At 35.9% G+C, this 19,553-nt stretch overlaps 1 protein-coding gene across 4 annotated transcripts in view; it reads right to left on the reverse strand.

Annotated features, from left to right (window-relative positions):
* LOC150098752 (mitochondrial inner membrane protein Mpv17-like) overlaps positions 1-19,553 on the reverse strand; it is a 138,304-nt gene that overhangs the window by 40,180 nt on the left and 78,571 nt on the right. For all 4 annotated transcript variants that reach the window (XM_090405137.1, XM_090405136.1, XM_090405139.1 and 1 more), the window contains 2 exons: positions 18,065-18,160; positions 8,150-8,182 (listed from right to left, as the gene is read on the reverse strand). In XM_090405137.1, coding sequence (XP_090261263.1) covers positions 8,150-8,182; positions 18,065-18,160 — 129 coding nt within the window. The remainder of the gene's footprint in view (positions 1-8,149; positions 8,183-18,064; positions 18,161-19,553) is intronic.

Raw genomic sequence — 19,553 nt, forward strand, 5'->3', positions numbered from 1 at the left:
AAGTTGCAAATTCAAATGAAATTACTGCTAGCAATATGCAAACCATTTGGAAGCACATTGTGCAAATGATTTTAGATGCTTTTCAAATGAATCTAAGTTAATTAAATCTCATTCTGAGAAGTTGAGTGATTCCGACCTGCTAAATTTAGATGCACATGACTATTAAATTATTTAAGGAATTTACAACGTATACTGGAATATTAATTAAAAGAAAATTTAATAAATACTTACTATATTTCGACAATGTCACCCTGCCATCTTCATGGGAACATACAAATATGGCAGAAGATGATAAATTACTATTGTTCCTAAAGTCCTAATGGAGCCCTCTAGCAGGCTATGTTGGGTTGTCTTGGCCACTGGCCTGATGTTCTCATGATGTAAGTCTCCCAAATTTGGGGCAGTCTCATGCACCCAAATTTGTTGAGGTTTGGAATGTTTGTTAGAGCTGAGGCTGATTCTATGAATAATCTTTCGTACTTGAACTTGCTACGGTGTATTACTTTGGCTTCCAACGTACCTTGTGGCAGGTATCTAAAGCATGGTCTGCAAGCCCAAGCCCAAAGTGGCTATACTGGTGAAACTGGATGTTGTCCTTGTGTTCTGAAATCCTGATATTCGCTGTCCTGCCTGTTTGGCCAAAGTAGGACAATTTACAGCTGCAAGGGACCTGGTTTATCCCAGGTAGGTCTAGTGGCTGGTCTTTGGTAGAGCAGATAAGGGATGCCAACTTTTTATATGGTCTGTAACAAGAAGTCAGGTCATATTTTTTAAGGATTTTGGTTATTTTTTCCGAGGTGCCCCGAATGTAGGGAATGGTGGTAGATTTAGTGTAATCTTTATTGTGAATGGGGAGGGGGGGGTTGTGGTTTACTGATTTTAATAGTTTTTTGGGGTTGAAGCCATTGGCTAAGAAAGTATTACGGATGTGGTTTAGTTCAGTGGTTAGGGCATTGTCATCTGAACAGATTAATTTTTCCCTGTTATACAGTGTTTAAATATAACTCCATATTGTTGTCGGGGGGGGGGGGGATTACTGGTGAATGTATCTGCTTGTATGGGTGGGTTTTCTATAAACAGAGAAAGCCAAGGATCCATCAGGTTGGCGAGTGATATTAGTGTCTAGGAAAGGGAGACTGTTGTTGTCCTCGTTTTCCAGGGTGAACAGGATTCTGAGGTGTTGGTTGTTTAAGTGTGTTAAGGAGTGGAATGTATCTGAGCCATGTGGCCAAATAGCGAACACGTCATCCATGTAACGAAGTCAAATAGTGGGTTTTTGTGGGGCAGAGTTTAAGGCTTTCTCTTCAAAAGTCTCCATAAAGAAGTTGGCCAAGAGTGGGGGGAAGCAGTGAACCCATGGCTATCTCCTCTATCTGTTTGTAGAATTTTTCTTGCCAAACGAAATAGCATGAGTTCATTGTGAACTGAAATAAGGCTGAGTACTGGGAGGAAATTTGGCTTGTATGAGCTCTAATGTTTCCTTGAGAGGGGCATTTGTGAATAGGGAGGAGATGTCAAAACTGACCATTATGTCAGTGCGTTGGAGTGAGAGGCTTTCTATACTGGCTTTGAAGTAGGCCGAGTTTTTTTATGTGTGATGGTGTCTCATGTGCCATATTTGTATGTTCCCATGAAGATGGCAATGTGACATTGCCGAAATATAGGAAGTATTTATTAAATTTTCTTTTAATTAATATTCCAGTATATGTTGTAAATTCCTTAAATAATTTAATAGTCATGTGTTGCCAATGTATAAGCCTTTCTACAAGAATTAGATGCACAGAGGGAAGATCCTGAAGAATATGAAAAAAATTTAATCACTGACAAGCCCAAAGAGGTTTCACAGAAACAATTTGAAAATAGTTTTCGTACAATTGAAGTTTTTAAGCAGCAATGCTTAGAGACTGACCCTGGTGAAGAGACAACCAGTAAATGCAGAAGAGGCAATAGGGCCATATCGCCAGTTGTATGAAAAAAGAAACAGAATGCCAGCCAAACTACGTTAGCTCAATTCTTTAAGAAGCAGAATAATAAATTTATATTCTGAATATGTTTTATTGTCTTTCAGCTTCATAGTTTTCCTTTAACATACCCTAATTCTTTTATAAAAAAAAAATTAAGGGTGAAAAAAGAAATTTGAGGAACGAAGTATACATTTTCCCATAAGTCATTATATTCGATTAGTGCATTTTCGATTAATGTGCCTGTTTTAAAGAACGCATTAATCGAGGGATTGCTGTATAAACTATGAACACTATATACACAAGGTGGCTTGACGCAGAAACGAATACTTATTTTCTTTAGTTTACTAACATTAATCAGTGACTACAGCCCATACTGGATACGATCGATTGATTACATAAAGATTTTCTGCAAATTTTGAAAAATTATATTATTTTATTGATTGTAGTAACCCTCATTATGTCGAAAAAATGCCAATGGAAAGACGATTACGTTGCTTATGGATTCACTCGTACAACAGAAAAAGATGGTATGCAACGACCGCAATGCATTTTATGTTGCAAAATATTTTCAAACTCCAATCTTAAACTGTCAAAGTTGTTAGAGCATTTCAACAATCAGCATGGTGGTGAATCTGCAGGACATACTCTTAACACCTTGAAGTCTGAGAAGGCATGATTTGATACCAGTGGTACTATCACAAAATTTGACGTTATGGCAGTTCAAAAGCCCTTGTTAGAAGCTTCTTATCAAGTGCATATCTATGTGCTAAGAAAAGAAAAGGTCATACAATAGCTGAGGAATTGGTAAAACCATGTGCACTTGAAAATCCAAAAATTGTATTGGGTTCTGAAGCACAAAGGAAACTTCAGCAGATTCCAAAACTTTTTTTTGAAGCATCAAATACCCATGAATGTGATAGGCTCAATTTGCACTGATGGTGCCCCTGCAATGTTGGGCAAAAATTCTGGATTTTTTTCATACATCAAGACAGAAATACCGCAAGTTACAATAACGCATTGCATGTTGCACCGTCATGCACTTGCATTGAAAGCTTTGCCAGAGAATTTAAAACAACACTTAACTACAGCAGTAAATGTAGTAAAGTATATCCGAGGATGAGCGCTTAATCATCGTATCTTTCGTGCTTTGTGCAAACTTGCACAGTATGAACAGCACCAAATCGAAAATCGGTGCTGTTCATGCTGTGCGTCTTTATCACACCGAAGTACGGTGGCTCTCCAAGGGCTGCATGCTAAGCAGGGTTTTTGAATTACACGAGGAAATTATACAGTTTCTTACTAACTAAAACTGTGATTTAGTTAAAGCTTTTGAAAAAAGAGAAGCAATACTTCGACTAGCCTACTTAGCAGATATATTTAGCCACCTGAATGAATTAAACACATCAATGCAAGGATTTGGTAAGAACATAATAACAGCTAGTGAAAAATTATCTTCATTTATTGAAAAACTAAAAATTTGGAAACGTCGAGTTGAAAATGGGAATTTTACAATCTTTCCTTAGCTCGATTCAATCATTCTGGAAAATGAGAAAATAATAATTATACCTGAAATTGCAATACACCTCCAACAATTGAGTGAATCATTTCATGGATACTTTACCACGGGAAATATTAGCAAAGTTCAGAGATGGATACTGGATCCATTTCTATTTGACACAAATCTCATCAAACAGCTATTTAATAAAAGATGATCTCATTATTGAAATATGAGCCAATGCATGTATTCAAATGGAATTTGAAAAACTGGACTTAGAACAATTCTGGTGTACACAGTTAGAACCTTATCCACAGCTGGCAAAAGCAGCATTGCAGACACTTTTACCATTTGCCACCACCTACCTCTGTGAAATGGAATTTTCATCACTTTTGCACATAAAAACAAAAGCCAGAAATTGCTTAAATGCAAGTGATAACTTATGCATGGCTCTTTCAAAAAGGGAGCCGCACTTCAAAAGTATTATTATGAATAAACAACAACATAGCCATTAAAAATTGAGATATTGTTTTGTATGTATATGTAAATGTATGTGTTTATTTTTCAATAAAAAAATTATCTTGCAATAGATGTAATTTCCTAAATAAAGAAATAGAAACACATTTTTCAAGGGGGTGCAAGAACTTATTTTTAGATTCAAGGGGGTGCCGATCACTAAAAAGGTTAAGACCCACTGAGTGTAATCAATGCCAACACAGATGTAAGTAGTTATCTTGGCCAAATGGGGTAGGGGTGAACATGCTACTAGGCAGGTGGTCATAATGTTTTGGCTTATGAACATAAGTGTACTCCTGTGGTGTCAGATGTATTTTTTCACAATGAAAACTCCATTTATAATTATATGTTAAGCATACAGGAAGTGATGCTCTAAAAATATTTAGTTTATTTGATCGCTGACTAGCAAAATTTCAGAAAGATCATAATTTATTCATGCATGAATAAAGAAATATATACAGACATATTCATATTATTATTAACATTAGACCTGCATGGAGTCCGAGACTCATCATGGGAGGTACATGCTATTACACACAAACACACACAAATCTCATCAAACTGTGCCTTAAACTCATTCAATGTGTCCACATTCACAACACATTCAGGCAATGCATTCTTAATGCAAAGAACCTGTTCCTCACTTCCTTGAAAAATTAAAAATTTCTTCCATGTTAACCTGGTAACAACCCCTTACCAACTTATAGGACTCAATCATATTCTCTCTCCTCTTATTCACCAGGCTTTGCAAATTGCATTCCTTCAATCTGTCTTCATACCTCACATTCCAAAGAACATTATCGCCTTAGTCAATCTTCTCTAGACCCTATCTAACATATTCTCATCACCATGAAAACCAGATGACCAAATCTGTTCATGATAATCCATATGAGGCCTGATCAAGGCCTCACACAATGGAACCATAACCTCTTTATTTCTGCATCAAGGTCCCAAGCATACCATTATCTGATGTGGCGACTTCACAACTTGTGCAACATGGCCCCCCCTAAACCTCAGGTGCTTGTTTACCACTGCTCCCAGATCTCTCATCTCCTATACTTTTTTCAAAGTTTCCTCACCTATGAATCCCATCATTGCTTATTAAATTTCAGAGCTTTACACTTTGCAAGATATAACTGATAGTTCCACTTACCTGCCCATTTATACAATCTATTCAAGTCCTTGTGTAAGACCACAATATCTGCTCGACTCTTCACTGTTCTCTCTAATTTGGCATCATCTGCAAATAGTTGCATATCTCCAGTTAAATCCATCCCAATATCATTAATATACAAACTGAACAACAATGGCCCCAATACAGATTCCTGAAGCACACTAGTGACTCCTCTTTCAGGATACTGCATTCCCATATACAACTTTCTGATCTGACAGCCAGTCACTAGTCCAAATCACTAGTCTTTTGTCAATTCCCATCAGTTTTAATTTATTTAACAGCTTGTCATGGTCTAGTCTATCAAAAGCTTTCACAAAATCTAAGTATACCAGCTTATACATATCTCTCCTGGCCAATGCACTTGTTACAGTCATTAGCAAGTTTCTAAAACATGACTTCCCCTTAAACCCATATTGACAATCACAGAAAGCTCTTATCAAACCCTTGTTTGTATCTATCCTAGTTCTCATTAATACCTTAATAACAACTTCAGATATAGAGAATGGCCTATAATTTGTAGCCACAGCCTTATATGCAGCAGAACAATTTTACTACATTTATGCAACAGAACAATTTTACCTTCTTTCCACTCTTTTTTGGGAACTGTGCTGTGGTAAGACTTATTAAACAGGCAAGTCAATGCTAGTGCAACTCCATGGAATATTTCCCTTTAGATACATGGTGATATATTACCACATCCTACAACCTTATTGATATCAAGCTTATTTAATTCCTTGTATATTTCCTGCTTGTGCACAATTAAGCTATCTTTTCTTATTTCCTCCACACTTGAGCTTCTCATGATTTCACACTGATGAGGATGAAACACCCCTTACAAACTTTTCACTGAATACTTCAACTATGTCCTCTGATAGAAATACAATTTTATTAATACAGACCAGTATTTTACAATAAAAACATTTATTCAAACCTACCAGTTTTGCCAGCAAACTGTCTGGCTTTTCAAGGCATTACGGAGATATGAAAGTTAGTAAATGCAAATTAAAAGGAACATAAAAAATGTTGTAAACCAAACTAGTATCTATGGTTACACGTTTCACGTGACAGAGATGACTTATTGTTCTTATTCATTATCACGCATGCGTGTTTGTTGTAGACTTGTAATGTGATTACTGGCTAGCTGTAGTTCAGATTGATTGAGAGAGAGGATCAAGTTTTTCCACGAACTGTTTAGAATTACACCCTGATTTCTGTTGTTTCCGCCGGTTATTAGTACTATTGTGGCTTCCTTAAATACACGATGCCTGTAGTCGTCATCGAGATATGGCATGGATCTTAGACAAAAAGAACATGTTGGTGATGTAAACCACAACAGAAGCATCTCTTCCGGCTTAGCACATCATTTCTGCACGTCTAACCACACGATAGAATGGCAAAAACAGCTCCATGCCATATCTCGATGACGACTACAGCCATTGTGTATTTAAGGAAGCCACAATAGTACTAATAACCGGCGGAAACCTCAACAGAAATCAGGGTGTAATTCTAAACAGTTCGTGGAAAAACTTGATCATCTCTCTCAATCAATCTGAACTACAGCTAGCCAGTAATCACATTGCAAAGTCTACAACAAACACGCATGCGTGATAATGAATAAGAACAATAAGTCATCTCTGTCACGCGAAACGTGTAACCATAGATACTAGTTTGGTTTACAATGTTTTTTATGTTCCTTTTAATTTGCATTTACTAACTTTCATATCTCCGTAATGCCTTGAAAAAGCCAGACAGTTTGCTGGCGAAACTGGTAGGTTTGAATAAATGTTTTTATTGTAAAATACTGGTCTGTATTAATAAAATTGTATTTCTATTATAAAACGACCAAAAATGTATAATTTATGTCCTCTGATTTCAACTAAGTCCAGTTCTTGTCTCCTGATTTTTTGCTTCACCTCTTACTTTCCTATGCTCTTGCTTACATCACTCGTTGCATCTCCTTGTAGAAACAATTTCTAAAGATGGCATGCCAAATCTACTGAAATACAACCTGTCACTTTTGTACAAATCCATCCTATCCTCAAATTCACCCTACAAATTTACAAACTCCACCACCTTCTCCTCACATAGCTCTACTATTTATGATTAAGTTTTCTGTCTCAATTCATTACTATCATATCTTTGCTACCTTCCTACACATTGACTACCTTTCCATCCACAATGTTATCTGTCACTCTCCTCAAAAACTTCCTAATATTCAACCAAGTCATTTGTTTCAATGACCACCAGTAACTCACTTGCTTGTCATTTTCTCATACCCAGAACATCCATTATGCTGTTAATTCTCCCTCATGGAAAACACCTTTTCTCATTTTTACACCTCTAATAATGGAATCTCCATGCATCGCTATTCTCAGGTCATTTATCACCTCTTTTTCTCTTCTTTTCTTAATCATCCTTTTGCATCCCTCATTCTTACTCATTAAGCTTCTCATCTCACTACACATATTTTTCATTTCACTTCTCATTCTAATGAACTCATTTTTCAAGTCTTGCATCCTGGCAATTACACTATCTGTCAGTCTGTCATTCATTTCTTTTGTTTCCTCATTCCTACTTTCCTTTGCTCCCATAGTGTCACTTGCATTCGTTTCATCAGTCATACTTTATTTTACTTCCACAGTCTCATTCACTTTTGTTCTGTGATTCATACAGCCTCTTGCTTCTGCAATTACACTCACTTTCATTCCATCAGTCAGTTTCTCTTTTACCGATAACTCATAGTCCAACAGAATATCACATTTTCAACATATCCATACCTTCTCTCATTTCCTGTTCAGTCTCTCCACAAACACATTCTACACATTTTGGCATGTATACATATTACATATACATATGATAACAACTCAGGAAAGATATAGATTATAAATCAATTATAAGCAATTATAATATTGGCAAAGTATAGTGATCTAATGCATATACTTTATCAGTCCTACTGTTATAATTTAGCTATTAAAATTTTCAGATCTACAAGATACATACCAAATAATTGGACTTCAGTATATTGAAATAATCCTGTAAACAAAACAAGCATGATGCAATATCATATAGATATTAAGTGTTATAAAGACATCAAATCAAAATATATAAGAGCAAGCTACTAGCAGTTATTTTTTTAAAACTTCTCTCTATAACAAAGAGAATTTTTACTGACTATTCTGATTATTTTTGAAGAAATATATATATATATGGTTGAGAAATGGAGTGATAAAGAAAGAAACAGATTCGGTAATTTTTGCAGAACAAGAACAGGCCATTAAAACCAACGTTATGAAAGCAAAAAAATAAAAAAATTCAGCTGTGAGATCATGGCTCCGACTGCCACGTGACACTCCTACTGCATATTTCCATGTGAGGATGAAGGATGGTGGGCTTGGGGTTCCATCGCTTAGATGGCTGATCCCACGCCTGCGGCTGTCAAGAATCGTGCAGTTATAACTATCTTCTTCCCACATCTGCAGAGAGGCTTTCTATAGCCCATTAATACAAGAAGACTTTAGGCGGGCTAAAGGCTGGTCCCATTATCAAGGTACTTTAATCGAGTCAGCACCCGCAGAACACAAGAGATGGGTATCTCTGTTGCACTGTTCTATAGACGGTGCTCCTTAAAAGAGTCATATCTGGTGCCTCCCCAGCATGATTAGGTAAGGGATGGCACCAGACTCCTCCCTGGGTTCGAGTATATTGACCTTATCAGGACAAGGATTAATGCCCTGCCTACTCGAGCCCACACAGCTCGATGGGGTAGTGACGACTCCAACAGTAGGGCTGGCTGCCACTACAGTGAGACATTGTCTCATATAGCCCAGTGTTGCTTCTGCACCCATGGGATCCATGTTAGGAGGCATGATGCCATGGTCTCCATTCTGAACAACTGCTCTAAGAACAAAGGTTGGGAGACTGCAGTGGAACCACATTATAGGACCTCCGCGGGCTTGCGTAAGCCAGACTTAGTGATTAAAAGAGATGGTGACGTTTGGGTAGTATATGCCCAGGTGGTGGGAACAGGGCACCCACTAGCCTATAGCCATAATAATAAAGTAAATTATTATAAAAATAACCAAGATCTAGTTAGTGAGATATGGGAGGAGCATGGGGCAACTCCGAGGTTTACCAGTGCCCACCATCTCTTTACATGGCGTATGGAGTGCAGATAGTTATAAGGACTTAAAACAGCTTGGGCTTACGCAGAAGGATATAAAAGTTCTTTCCTTGAGGGCCCCACAGGGCACACTTGTGGCCCTTTTTTTCTGATGATGCAAAGATAGGTAGGGTAATCAGGAATGCTGCTGATATGCAGTACTTGCAGAATGATTTGAATAGGCTGGAATTGTGGGCATGAGAAAATGGATGTCAGTTTAATGTAAAGTCATGCACTTGGGCATGATTAGATATCCTATGTCATATTATATGACTAGGATTATGCTGGAAGAAACTGATGAGGCTAGGGATCTTGGAGTGTTAGTAGATGGTAAGCTGAAGTTCAGGGGCCATGTAACAAAGATTGCAAATACAAAAGATAATTGTAATGCTGAAATGAATGTTTACAAGTAAAGATAAGGATGTCATTTCACCTCTTTACAAGGGCTCGATAAGAGCTCACTTGGACTATTGTGCACAGGTCTGGTCTCCATTGTGATTCTGATATATTGGAGAGAGCAAAGGAGAGTGTTAGAAATGATTTCAGGATTATGGAATACTGATTATGAAGAAAGATTGAGAATTTGTAGACCACAGACACTAGCAAATAGGAGAAAGAGGGATGATATGAATAAGACTTACAATTTTCTGAAAGGGTCATACAGGATTTCAGTTGATGGAATTTTTCAATTTATAGAGAGTGGGGAAAGGACAAGAGGGATTCCTTAGAAGCAGAGAATGAATGCTACTGAGAAGGGAGTGAGGGCTAGATTTTTCTCTCATAGGGTGGTGCATAATTGGAATGGACTGCCATTGGATGTTGTGAGTGCAAGTGGTGTGAATGAATTCAAGAATAAGTATGATAGCTGGTGCGTGTGGTATGTGGCCTACCTTGATGAGTCTCTGACTCCCTGGAGGTCTCTTTAATAATATCTATGTTCCAACAGGGAATACATTCCTTTCGATATCATCTTGGGATACAGTGTTGGGCTGCAGACAGGATCGCTCCAGAAAATCTTTCATAGTTATTCAGCTCAGGCTTAATGAGCCATACAAGGTCATCAAGTTTCTTTGTAATGATGCTCCAATTTGCCTTGTAAAGGGTCCATTTTAGGAGGGGCAATGATTGGGTTAGAAGGACTCCCAGGCCTACCTGGAGAATGACTGAGTGGTGGTGTGTTTTGACAAAGCTAGGGAGTACTTGTCAAGTTACAGGGACTGGCATCAATTTGCTGTCAGTAGTCAAAAAGCATAAACGTTGGTGTCAGTATTCCACCATTCAGAGTGAAAGGTGCCTAGTTGTTTGGCATCAAAAACAAGTTTGCAGATTATTAATATCAGTCCAACGTACCAGGGCTTTTCCATTTTCATCACTATTCTCATATTTCCACTGTGCATGATGACTATTAAAATCACCCACATATATTGCAGGGTGTTGAAGAAGGGTCAAAGCTATATAACTGAAAGGAGACATCCACATAGCCTCTGAAGGAATACAGAGAACCAACCAAGGCTTCTGATCTACTGTCCAATCCTCACCTTCTCGTGGTGCACCCTGTTAGGTATCTACCTGGATACTGAACGAATGAGAATAGGCTGGCAATTTGGGATTTAGCTGACCAAATGGTAATCTTATTGGCTTAAACCAAAATAAAAAACGATGGTACAACATGATGGAATTTCATGCTGGCTGGGGCGTCACCCATTTAAACAAGGAACCCGTTGTTTTCGCAAGGGAACCAGGTCAAATAGCAAAAAAGTCAGCTACTGAAACAAATCCTAAAACCCACCCTAACTCAACATCACCAGCGTTCAAGATCGGTACTATCAACATAAGAAGCCTGAATGGCAAAGCGTATCAAGCGCCTCCATAGCACAATTGTAAGAATGACGGTACGTTGCACCCTTCGATTAGAAAAGGCCTAAGTTCAATTCTTGTCATGACAGGAGGAATCTTTATATGGACTTTTTCAATTGAAAGTGAGTTAGCCGATCTCATACGGAGGTAGCAGGGTTTTTCTCCCAGAAACTCTGGTTTCTCATCCTCCATACAGACAAATTGGCCATTCAGAACACACGCAATTTACAGACAAAAAAAACACTAGCTGTGGTGGTGGTTGTGGGCAGTAGATGGCGTTGATTTAGGTAATTGATAGTAGAGGTTCTGTGTAGTAGTGGAGATGGAGAGGTGTACAGTAAGTGTCCTCCCGCGATGAGTCTTCAGACTCCTTGGAGGCATCACGAATAATAATAATAGGGGTGACTGAAACAAAAAAGGCAAAAACTTTCTGAGCAATAAATACAAAATGTTATATTCAGGCAATGACAATCAAGGAAAAGAAGGAGTAGCCATAGTATTCAACACTAAATACGAGGCTAATCTTCTTGAATGGCAGGCAGTCCCAAGTAGAGTGATGTGAGCATATATGAGAATGGGGAACTGAACAATGAGACTTATTTGTGCCTATGAAGGTCCCACAGAAGGTTTTACTAAGTAGAAGTGGAGGAATTTTTTGAGGTTTTAGAGAAAACAGCTGACACAATGAAAAATGAAAAGTTGGTCCTTGTTGGGGATCTAAATAGAAGAGTAGGAAATGATTGTCAACATACAAAAATATTTTGGGAAAATTTGGAGAAAAGAGCAAAGCTAATAATAATGGCAAATACCTGTTGGATTTCTGCTCAGGACATGGACTGGTTATTACTAACACCATGTTCCAACATAAAAATGTGCACAAATTCACATGGAGAGAAGAGGCAAGGAATAAGAAAAGTCTCATTGACTATGTTATTGTTGACAGTGATGTTTTCTCCCTGGTGCAGGACACCAGAGTGTACAGAGGATTTGAAATTGGAAGTGATCACTATTTAGTCTTGAGCAGGATAAAATTGAATTTCATATTGAAAAGAATAACATGTAAGAATGTTTTAAAGCGAATAAAAGTTGAGCAGCTCTCAGATGTGAACTGAAGACTAAAATACACAAAGATTATTGAAGAAAAAATGAAAGAGTTTAAGAACAGGAACCAAATCTTGGAGATTCAGTGGCAAGCCCTGAAGAAAACACAGATTGATTCAGCCAGAGAGGCATGTGGTGAGGTTGTCTGTAAGGATAGAAAAATCAGACCTCCCTGGTGGACACAGGAAGTTAAACAAACAGTGAAGGAAAAGAAGAAAGCATATCAAAAGTTCCTGGCAAATAAGTCAGCTTGTGCTCATAGAGAATACAGAGACAAATGTAAGAAAGCTAAACAGTGTGTAAAATTAGCTAAACAAAAGTCATGGGAGGACTTTGGCAAGAACATACAAAATAAATATCAAGAAGGTGGCAAAATATTCTAATTTTTGCCACCAATTTTTGCTTCAACAATCAAAGAGGTTGTTGAAGAAGCTTAGGAATGGAGGAAAGAGTGCTGTAAAAGGAGTTAGAGATGATAAAGGTGACATGAAAATGGGAGAAAAAGATATCCTTGAAGTATGGAGTAATTACTTTGAAAAACTGCTAAATGAAACAAGCAGTGATGACAGGACAGTGATAAAAAACACTGACCAGGCATGCAGTCAGGAATAATATCCATACTTGAAGTAGAAAAAGCCATCAAAGGCTTGAAACGTGGAAAGCAGCAGGAGTAGATGATATTCGACCAGAAATGCTGAAGTATGGTGGTATAAAAGTCTTACAGTGGCTGCCCTGCATAGTTCAGAATGCCTGGACAGAGGGACGAATTCCCGATGATTGGAGTAGAGCTTTCATAGTACCCATATATAAAAAGGGAAATAAAACTGAATGTGAGAATTACAGAGGTATATCCCTAATGAGTGTTCCTAGTAAGATATATGCAAGTATACTTGAGAAACGGTGGAGAAGAATTGTGGAAGAAAAGCCTGGTGAAGAACAAGCTGGATTCAGGTCAAATAGAGGCTGTCAAGATCTGATCTTCACTTTACGACAAATAGTGGAGAAATCATGGGAATATAACAAAGATCTGTATTTAAGTTTTATCGATTTGGAAAAGGCATATGACAAGGTGCCAAGAGAGAAGCTATTCAATACGTTACAGTTAAATGGTGTCAATGGGGCATTATATCAAGCAATACTTAGTCTTTAATTGAGTTGTAAGTCACAATTAGAATTGAAGGAAGTACAGGAAGATGGTTTAATGTTAAATCTGGTGTGAGATAAGGATGTACATTATCCAATCTGTTATTCATTATCTAAAAGGATCACATTATGAAAGAATGTGGTATTCAACATGATATCAAAATTGGAGATGTTAATGTCAGCTCTTTTCTTTATGCAGATGATGTTATACTTCTAAATAAATCTGCTACAAGTCTGCAAGAGTCTCTGACTAAATTGAATAACTGTTGTAATAGATATGGTACAAAGGTCAGCAATAAAAAGATAAAGACAATGAAAATAGCCAGAATCATTGAAAATGTCAAGTGTGTTGTGAATGGAGAACCTGTGGAAAAAGTAAAACATTTCAGCTACTTAGGGACGATTTTTAGTGAAGATGGTAAATTAAATATAGAAATAGACAACAGAATCAACAATGCTGGTATAGTAGGAAGTCAATTTAATAAATTCATATGGAATAAGAGAGAAATTAGTCGACACACTAAATTAGCTGTATACAACAGTTTCAAAATAAGTTTTAACTTATGGATCTGAGAGCTGGGTCAGAAGTAAAACACTTGACCAAAGACTAAAGACCACAGATATGCAAGTCCTGAGAAAGATTAGGGGCGTGAACAGATGGCATCAATGGCAATTTTATATTAAAAATGAGGATATTAGGAAAGAACTTGACATTGTCAGCATCCAGGAATGCGTTAGCAGAGCTAATCTCAGGTGGTATGGTCACTTAAACAGAATGGGCAAGAAAGATTAGCAAAACAAGTGTTTTCTGCCAGGGGTTGGCATGAAAACAACTCAGAGAAAGACCAAGATATAGGTGGATTGATACGGTACAAAGTGCCTTAGATGATAGAAATATAAGATCTCATAATGTTGGAGTCTTGATGAGTAACAGGCTGATTTGGAGGAAAATCATAGATAGGAAGTTAGTAATGATGTAAATTTTTCATGTAGTACTATCATATCCTGTACACCCCTTGAGGGTACATGGCAGGAAATTGATGATGATGATAAGTACATTGGTACCTTCTTTAAACGGAAAAATAGCTTGGATGACAGTGATAATACAAAATGAGTTTGTAATGACAGTTTGTGTGTAGTTTCTGAAGAGAAAGAAGTCTGTAATGAATCCACAGAAACACAGAATTCTCATCAGTTGCGATGCGATAATATTAACATGCTGAACGAAAGGAAAGATTTGCTGACTTGCTGGACACTCGACCAGTGGATCGCATTCAAAGGTAAATACAATTGGTTATTTTGTAGGAACATTTTTCTCTTTTGTGCTTTTCTCCCTTTACGGTAATTATGCCTACATTATTGTGTTATTATTCAACAACTGTTTACAGTTTTGAATGTGTATATAAAGTCAATATCAACAGTAGACTGATTACGAACGGGTGGTGAAAGGGACGGGGATGTTTGGAGCTTCCTTGGATAGCATTCAAAAGGTAAATACAATTGGTTATTTTGTATAGGGTCCCGAAACTTATTAGTTTGAAATTTAACCACTGGGTTTGTGTCCACCTCAAAACTCTGAAACAGAATTTGGAAACATATTTTCCGTGTAACTATTATAAGAAATTTCTGTGGGTTCACGATCCATTTCAGGCTTGCATTCATGAGAACGACCTTTCGTTATCGAAACAAGAACAGCTAATTGAGCTTTCAAGTGACAGTGGGCTTAATATGCAATTCCGTTTTCGTGGTTTGGCTTAATTCTGGATCTCGCCTTCAGTAAGAAGTGAATTTTCCGAATTATCTGAAGAAGCATCGAAAATCGTCATGCAATATTCTACAACCTATCTTTGCGAGAAAGGATTTTCATCGCTCCTTCAAATAAAAAGAAAATACAGAATTCGGCACACACACTTAGTGTGTGTGCCGATCTTCAACTGCAGTTGACCAATATTGAGCCAGATATCCAGTAATTCTGCAAGACCGAGAAGCTCATCCATCTCATTAAAAGAAATAGTGACATAATTATATCATATTATTTATTTGTTTAATAAAAATTACAACTTTGTTTTAATTTTATCCACAAAATTTTAATTTTTTATCTATATATCCAGCCTGGTTGGCCAAGTGGTTAGCGTATCCACTCTCCAGCCAAAAGGCTGCAGGTTCGAATCCCGCCGTGGACATGGATGTTTGTGATTGTTTGTGAAAATACTAGTGGTAGTGGTCGGCGGAAGATAGCGTTATTGTATATGATGAAGGTAGTTGTGGTTGGTGAAGATGGAGAGTTGTAGAGTAGATGCCCTTCCTCGCTGAGTCTTCGGACTCCTTTGAGGTGTTACGTAATAATAATAATAATATCATGAAGACTATTCAGCAGACTGTTGCAATGGTAAAGGAGGACAATGACTTGCAGAGATAAAGATGTGGTTATTCATATACAAACTACTGTGTGCAAATTTTGCTATCTGGACTTCAAGGGATGAAGAACATTAACATGTACAGAAGAAAATAACAAACATAATATCAGGACTTTGGAATGTCAGCTATGAGGAGAGAGATAAATTATTAAAAGGTGATTACCAAATAGATTATAAAAAGATTTTTCCAGGAAAAAAAAAAGAAAAAGAGATAAGGGACCATCCCTAGAAGTTGCACAAGGGAATGGGAAGTAGATTTCTTACATGGAGAGCAATGATGATGATGTGGAATACATTGCCAAAAAGGTATTGCATGTGTGAAATGATTAATGATTTTCAGATATTATATGATGAGCTTTGTGAGACAAGGCTTCCCACAATAAGTTTCTCGATTTCATGGAGATCCTGTGAGAATGTCGATGATGATAACAGGATGTTATCATCATCATCATCACCACCACCATCACGTTATGTTATTACTACTAATAATAACATAACCAACTTTCCATCAGGGGGATGTTTTCTTGCAAGCATTACTTGATTTAAATCTGATTGCCATTTCTGTTGTAATAAAATGAATTTCTGTCCAGATTTTTGGTATCAATAACTTTAGATTTGAGTTAAATATTCCAATGTCTCTGCACATATAAGAAGCAGAGATGATCTTTTCCTGAATCCAATTAACAACCTTCGAATGAAGAACATGTGAGCTATTTCTGCTTCTTATATGTGCAGAAATATAATGAATACATTTTATTAATATTAATAAATTAATATAATTAATTAAATTATAGATTGTTAAAACAGATCTATATATGCTAGCAAAAGGACTAGAATAGGCACTGATTTCTTAACAAACAAAATATTTAACTTTTTTTTTTATGCAGATGAATAATTATAGAAACATTAGTACCTCTAATAGAGTTATTTTAATACATATTAAAGGAATATCACATGAATATAATTTTTTAAGAGAACTATTTCCATGTATATTTACATTAATAATGCAAGCCAGTGTAGTTTAAATTACTTGACCATAAGTTGTCAGATATCAAATTAATCCTCATTAAATGTTTAATTATGTTTCATTTTGCATTTCAATTAAATGCAATTAATAGTTTTAATGGAACATGTGCAATAGACATATTAAAATAACTTTCACTGCTTACATATATAGCAAAAATTATATAGAATTTATTCAAAAGATCTAATACATTTCATCCAATGTTACGTGGACATTGCCAGGGAGATGGACCGTTAACTATTCGAAAAATAAATCAAAATAATGAGTCATAAATTATGCACATATCAGCTTGTGTCTTGGTCACATCTAAAGTATATGATATTACACTATCAGAGTTCAAAGGAACAAATGTATTAAGTTGCATAGATAAAAATTATATCTATTAAGTTATTTTAATAAGTAGAATCAATTAGGAATTAAAATGAACCAACAGAGTCTGAATTTGCTTGTGCAGATTTAAGCAGCTGTTGAATGATATTCGCTAGCAGTTAATTCTAATACTGTAGTAGCTAATGTATTAGTTGAAGATTATGCTGTTTCATGGGAGTGATTGTGCCACACAAACTTGGTTGAAATTCAGTAAGTATGTAGTTCACATAGACATGTTTAAAGGAAAATCCAGGAAGGACGTAGTTTTTTTTTTTTTTTGGATTAGTTACTATATTTTAAAATATCGACTTAATCAAAACTAATGGTCAGTTCATATTCAAATTAAAAATTATGCCATTGCTATTATGCTAAAAAGTAGGGAGGACTGAATACACCTTGAATTAAACATGATTTATCTGCAGACACACAGGATTTTCTATTTTAAAAAGGAAGATAAATATTGAATATCATCCAGAAAATGATCTTTCACTAACTCAACTAGGTTCACATGGCATCCCATAATCCACTTGCATTGTTATTAGTTCTAAGTTTTCTTGATAAGTAATTACAAAATAAGCAAAAATGTTTATGTGACAGATCACACAAATTCTATTTATTTAGGATAATCAGAGGGTTACTGTTGTTTTTCACACACCCTAAACATATATTTCTATTTGTTTTCATGCACTATAGAATCAGATATAACAGTATCTCCCATTTAAAGATTAATTAGAATCAATATCCATAAATGAATTAAAAAAAATTATGATGAGTACAAATATCATAAGTTCAAATGATCACTCAGTTATGAAAATTATTACACACAAATGTAAACCTGCATATACCTTCTGCAGTTTGCTTGTTATCTGGAACCAGGAATGATGCTGAAGTGTTTCTGATACCACCAAGAAATTAGCCAGAAAAAATGGTGCAAACATACCCTGTAAAAAGACTTCATATTGCAACCTTTCTAATTCAAGAATGCATTAAAATCATGCTTATATTTCATAACTACATAATAATTAAAAACTCAAGTAAAAAGCTTTTTTGACATATTTTCAGCATAGAGTAATTCTCATCATATTGAATGAGATTGCAAAATTGGATTTTCAGATACATGACATATTTTTGCATTCCTAGAAAACTACTACTTGTTAAACATCAAACTGGACAGACCAAATGTGTATGACTCAAGAAACAACTACAGTTGAATCTTGAAGAATGTGGGTTTGAAGTGCATGGATCCACTTATATGTGGTTTTTTTAATAAATATATTGGAAAAATTTTTAGATTTTGACAATTCGAAAAAACTCTCAAACGAATCGCGTAGAATAAAAATATCAAAAAAATTAAGAAAATGTTAGGTATGTCATGAATGCATAAAATATATGTAGATACTAGTATATTTTATAACTTACTACCATAAAGTATATACAGATCTATTAAAAAAAGTTAAAATTTATCAAAACTTATACACACAAACACTTAATCGAATATGGCTATTTGCAGTCAAGAGAAATGTAAACAAATGTAAAGATGCAGCATTGAATCATAACTGTATAACATTAACTTAATTAGTTAATTACCATAAAATAAAAATTTTATAATGATTCATTCATTCATTAGCATATAGGCTACCATAAATCCTAGAATGAATCTGACCATGAATCTTCATACAGTGCCTGAAAATAAATAAATAAATTTCTTTTTCACATTATCTTTTCATTTTTGATGTCTAGTATTAGTAATGCATATAATATCTACAGTGTTTCGTATCATATAAGACAATACTAATGTAGGTACTGACAGACATACAATCCATCTTGTAAACAGACAATGTAAACTTATGGTACCATTAAATACAGTACAATACTGTAAATATATTTTCACTTGCTCTAGCTTACTTTATTGTAAGAATATAGTATGAAATACATACAGACCACACAAAATATGTTAATCAACTGTTTATGTTATTGGTAGGCTTCTGGTCAACAGTAGGCTATCAGTAGCCAAGTTTTTGGGGAGCTAAAAGTTATACACGGATTTTTGAACAATATGGGGGGTTGGCGTCCCTAACCCCTGCGTTGTCCAAGGATCTACTGTAATGGGTTTTGATTTTGGGACATGAAATACAATAACATTATATTAGACAGGAGAACTTAGAGCACTCATATAAAAATCTATGGATACGAATTAAAATTAGTGGCAGTACAACAAGAAACAAGATGGACTGGAACAGAAATTTTTTCAAGCAAAAAAGTAGAGGAACATGAATTTGGAGTAGCATTTATAGCAGATAGACACAATAAAGAAAATGCTTTAGATTTTAGATC

The sequence above is a fragment of the Typopeltis vanoorti genome, chromosome 15 (genome assembly GCF_054136105.1).
Source record: "Typopeltis vanoorti isolate ZY-2024b chromosome 15, IOZ_Tvanoo_1.0, whole genome shotgun sequence".
In the NCBI taxonomy this organism is placed as follows: Eukaryota; Metazoa; Arthropoda; class Arachnida; order Uropygi; family Thelyphonidae; genus Typopeltis; species Typopeltis vanoorti.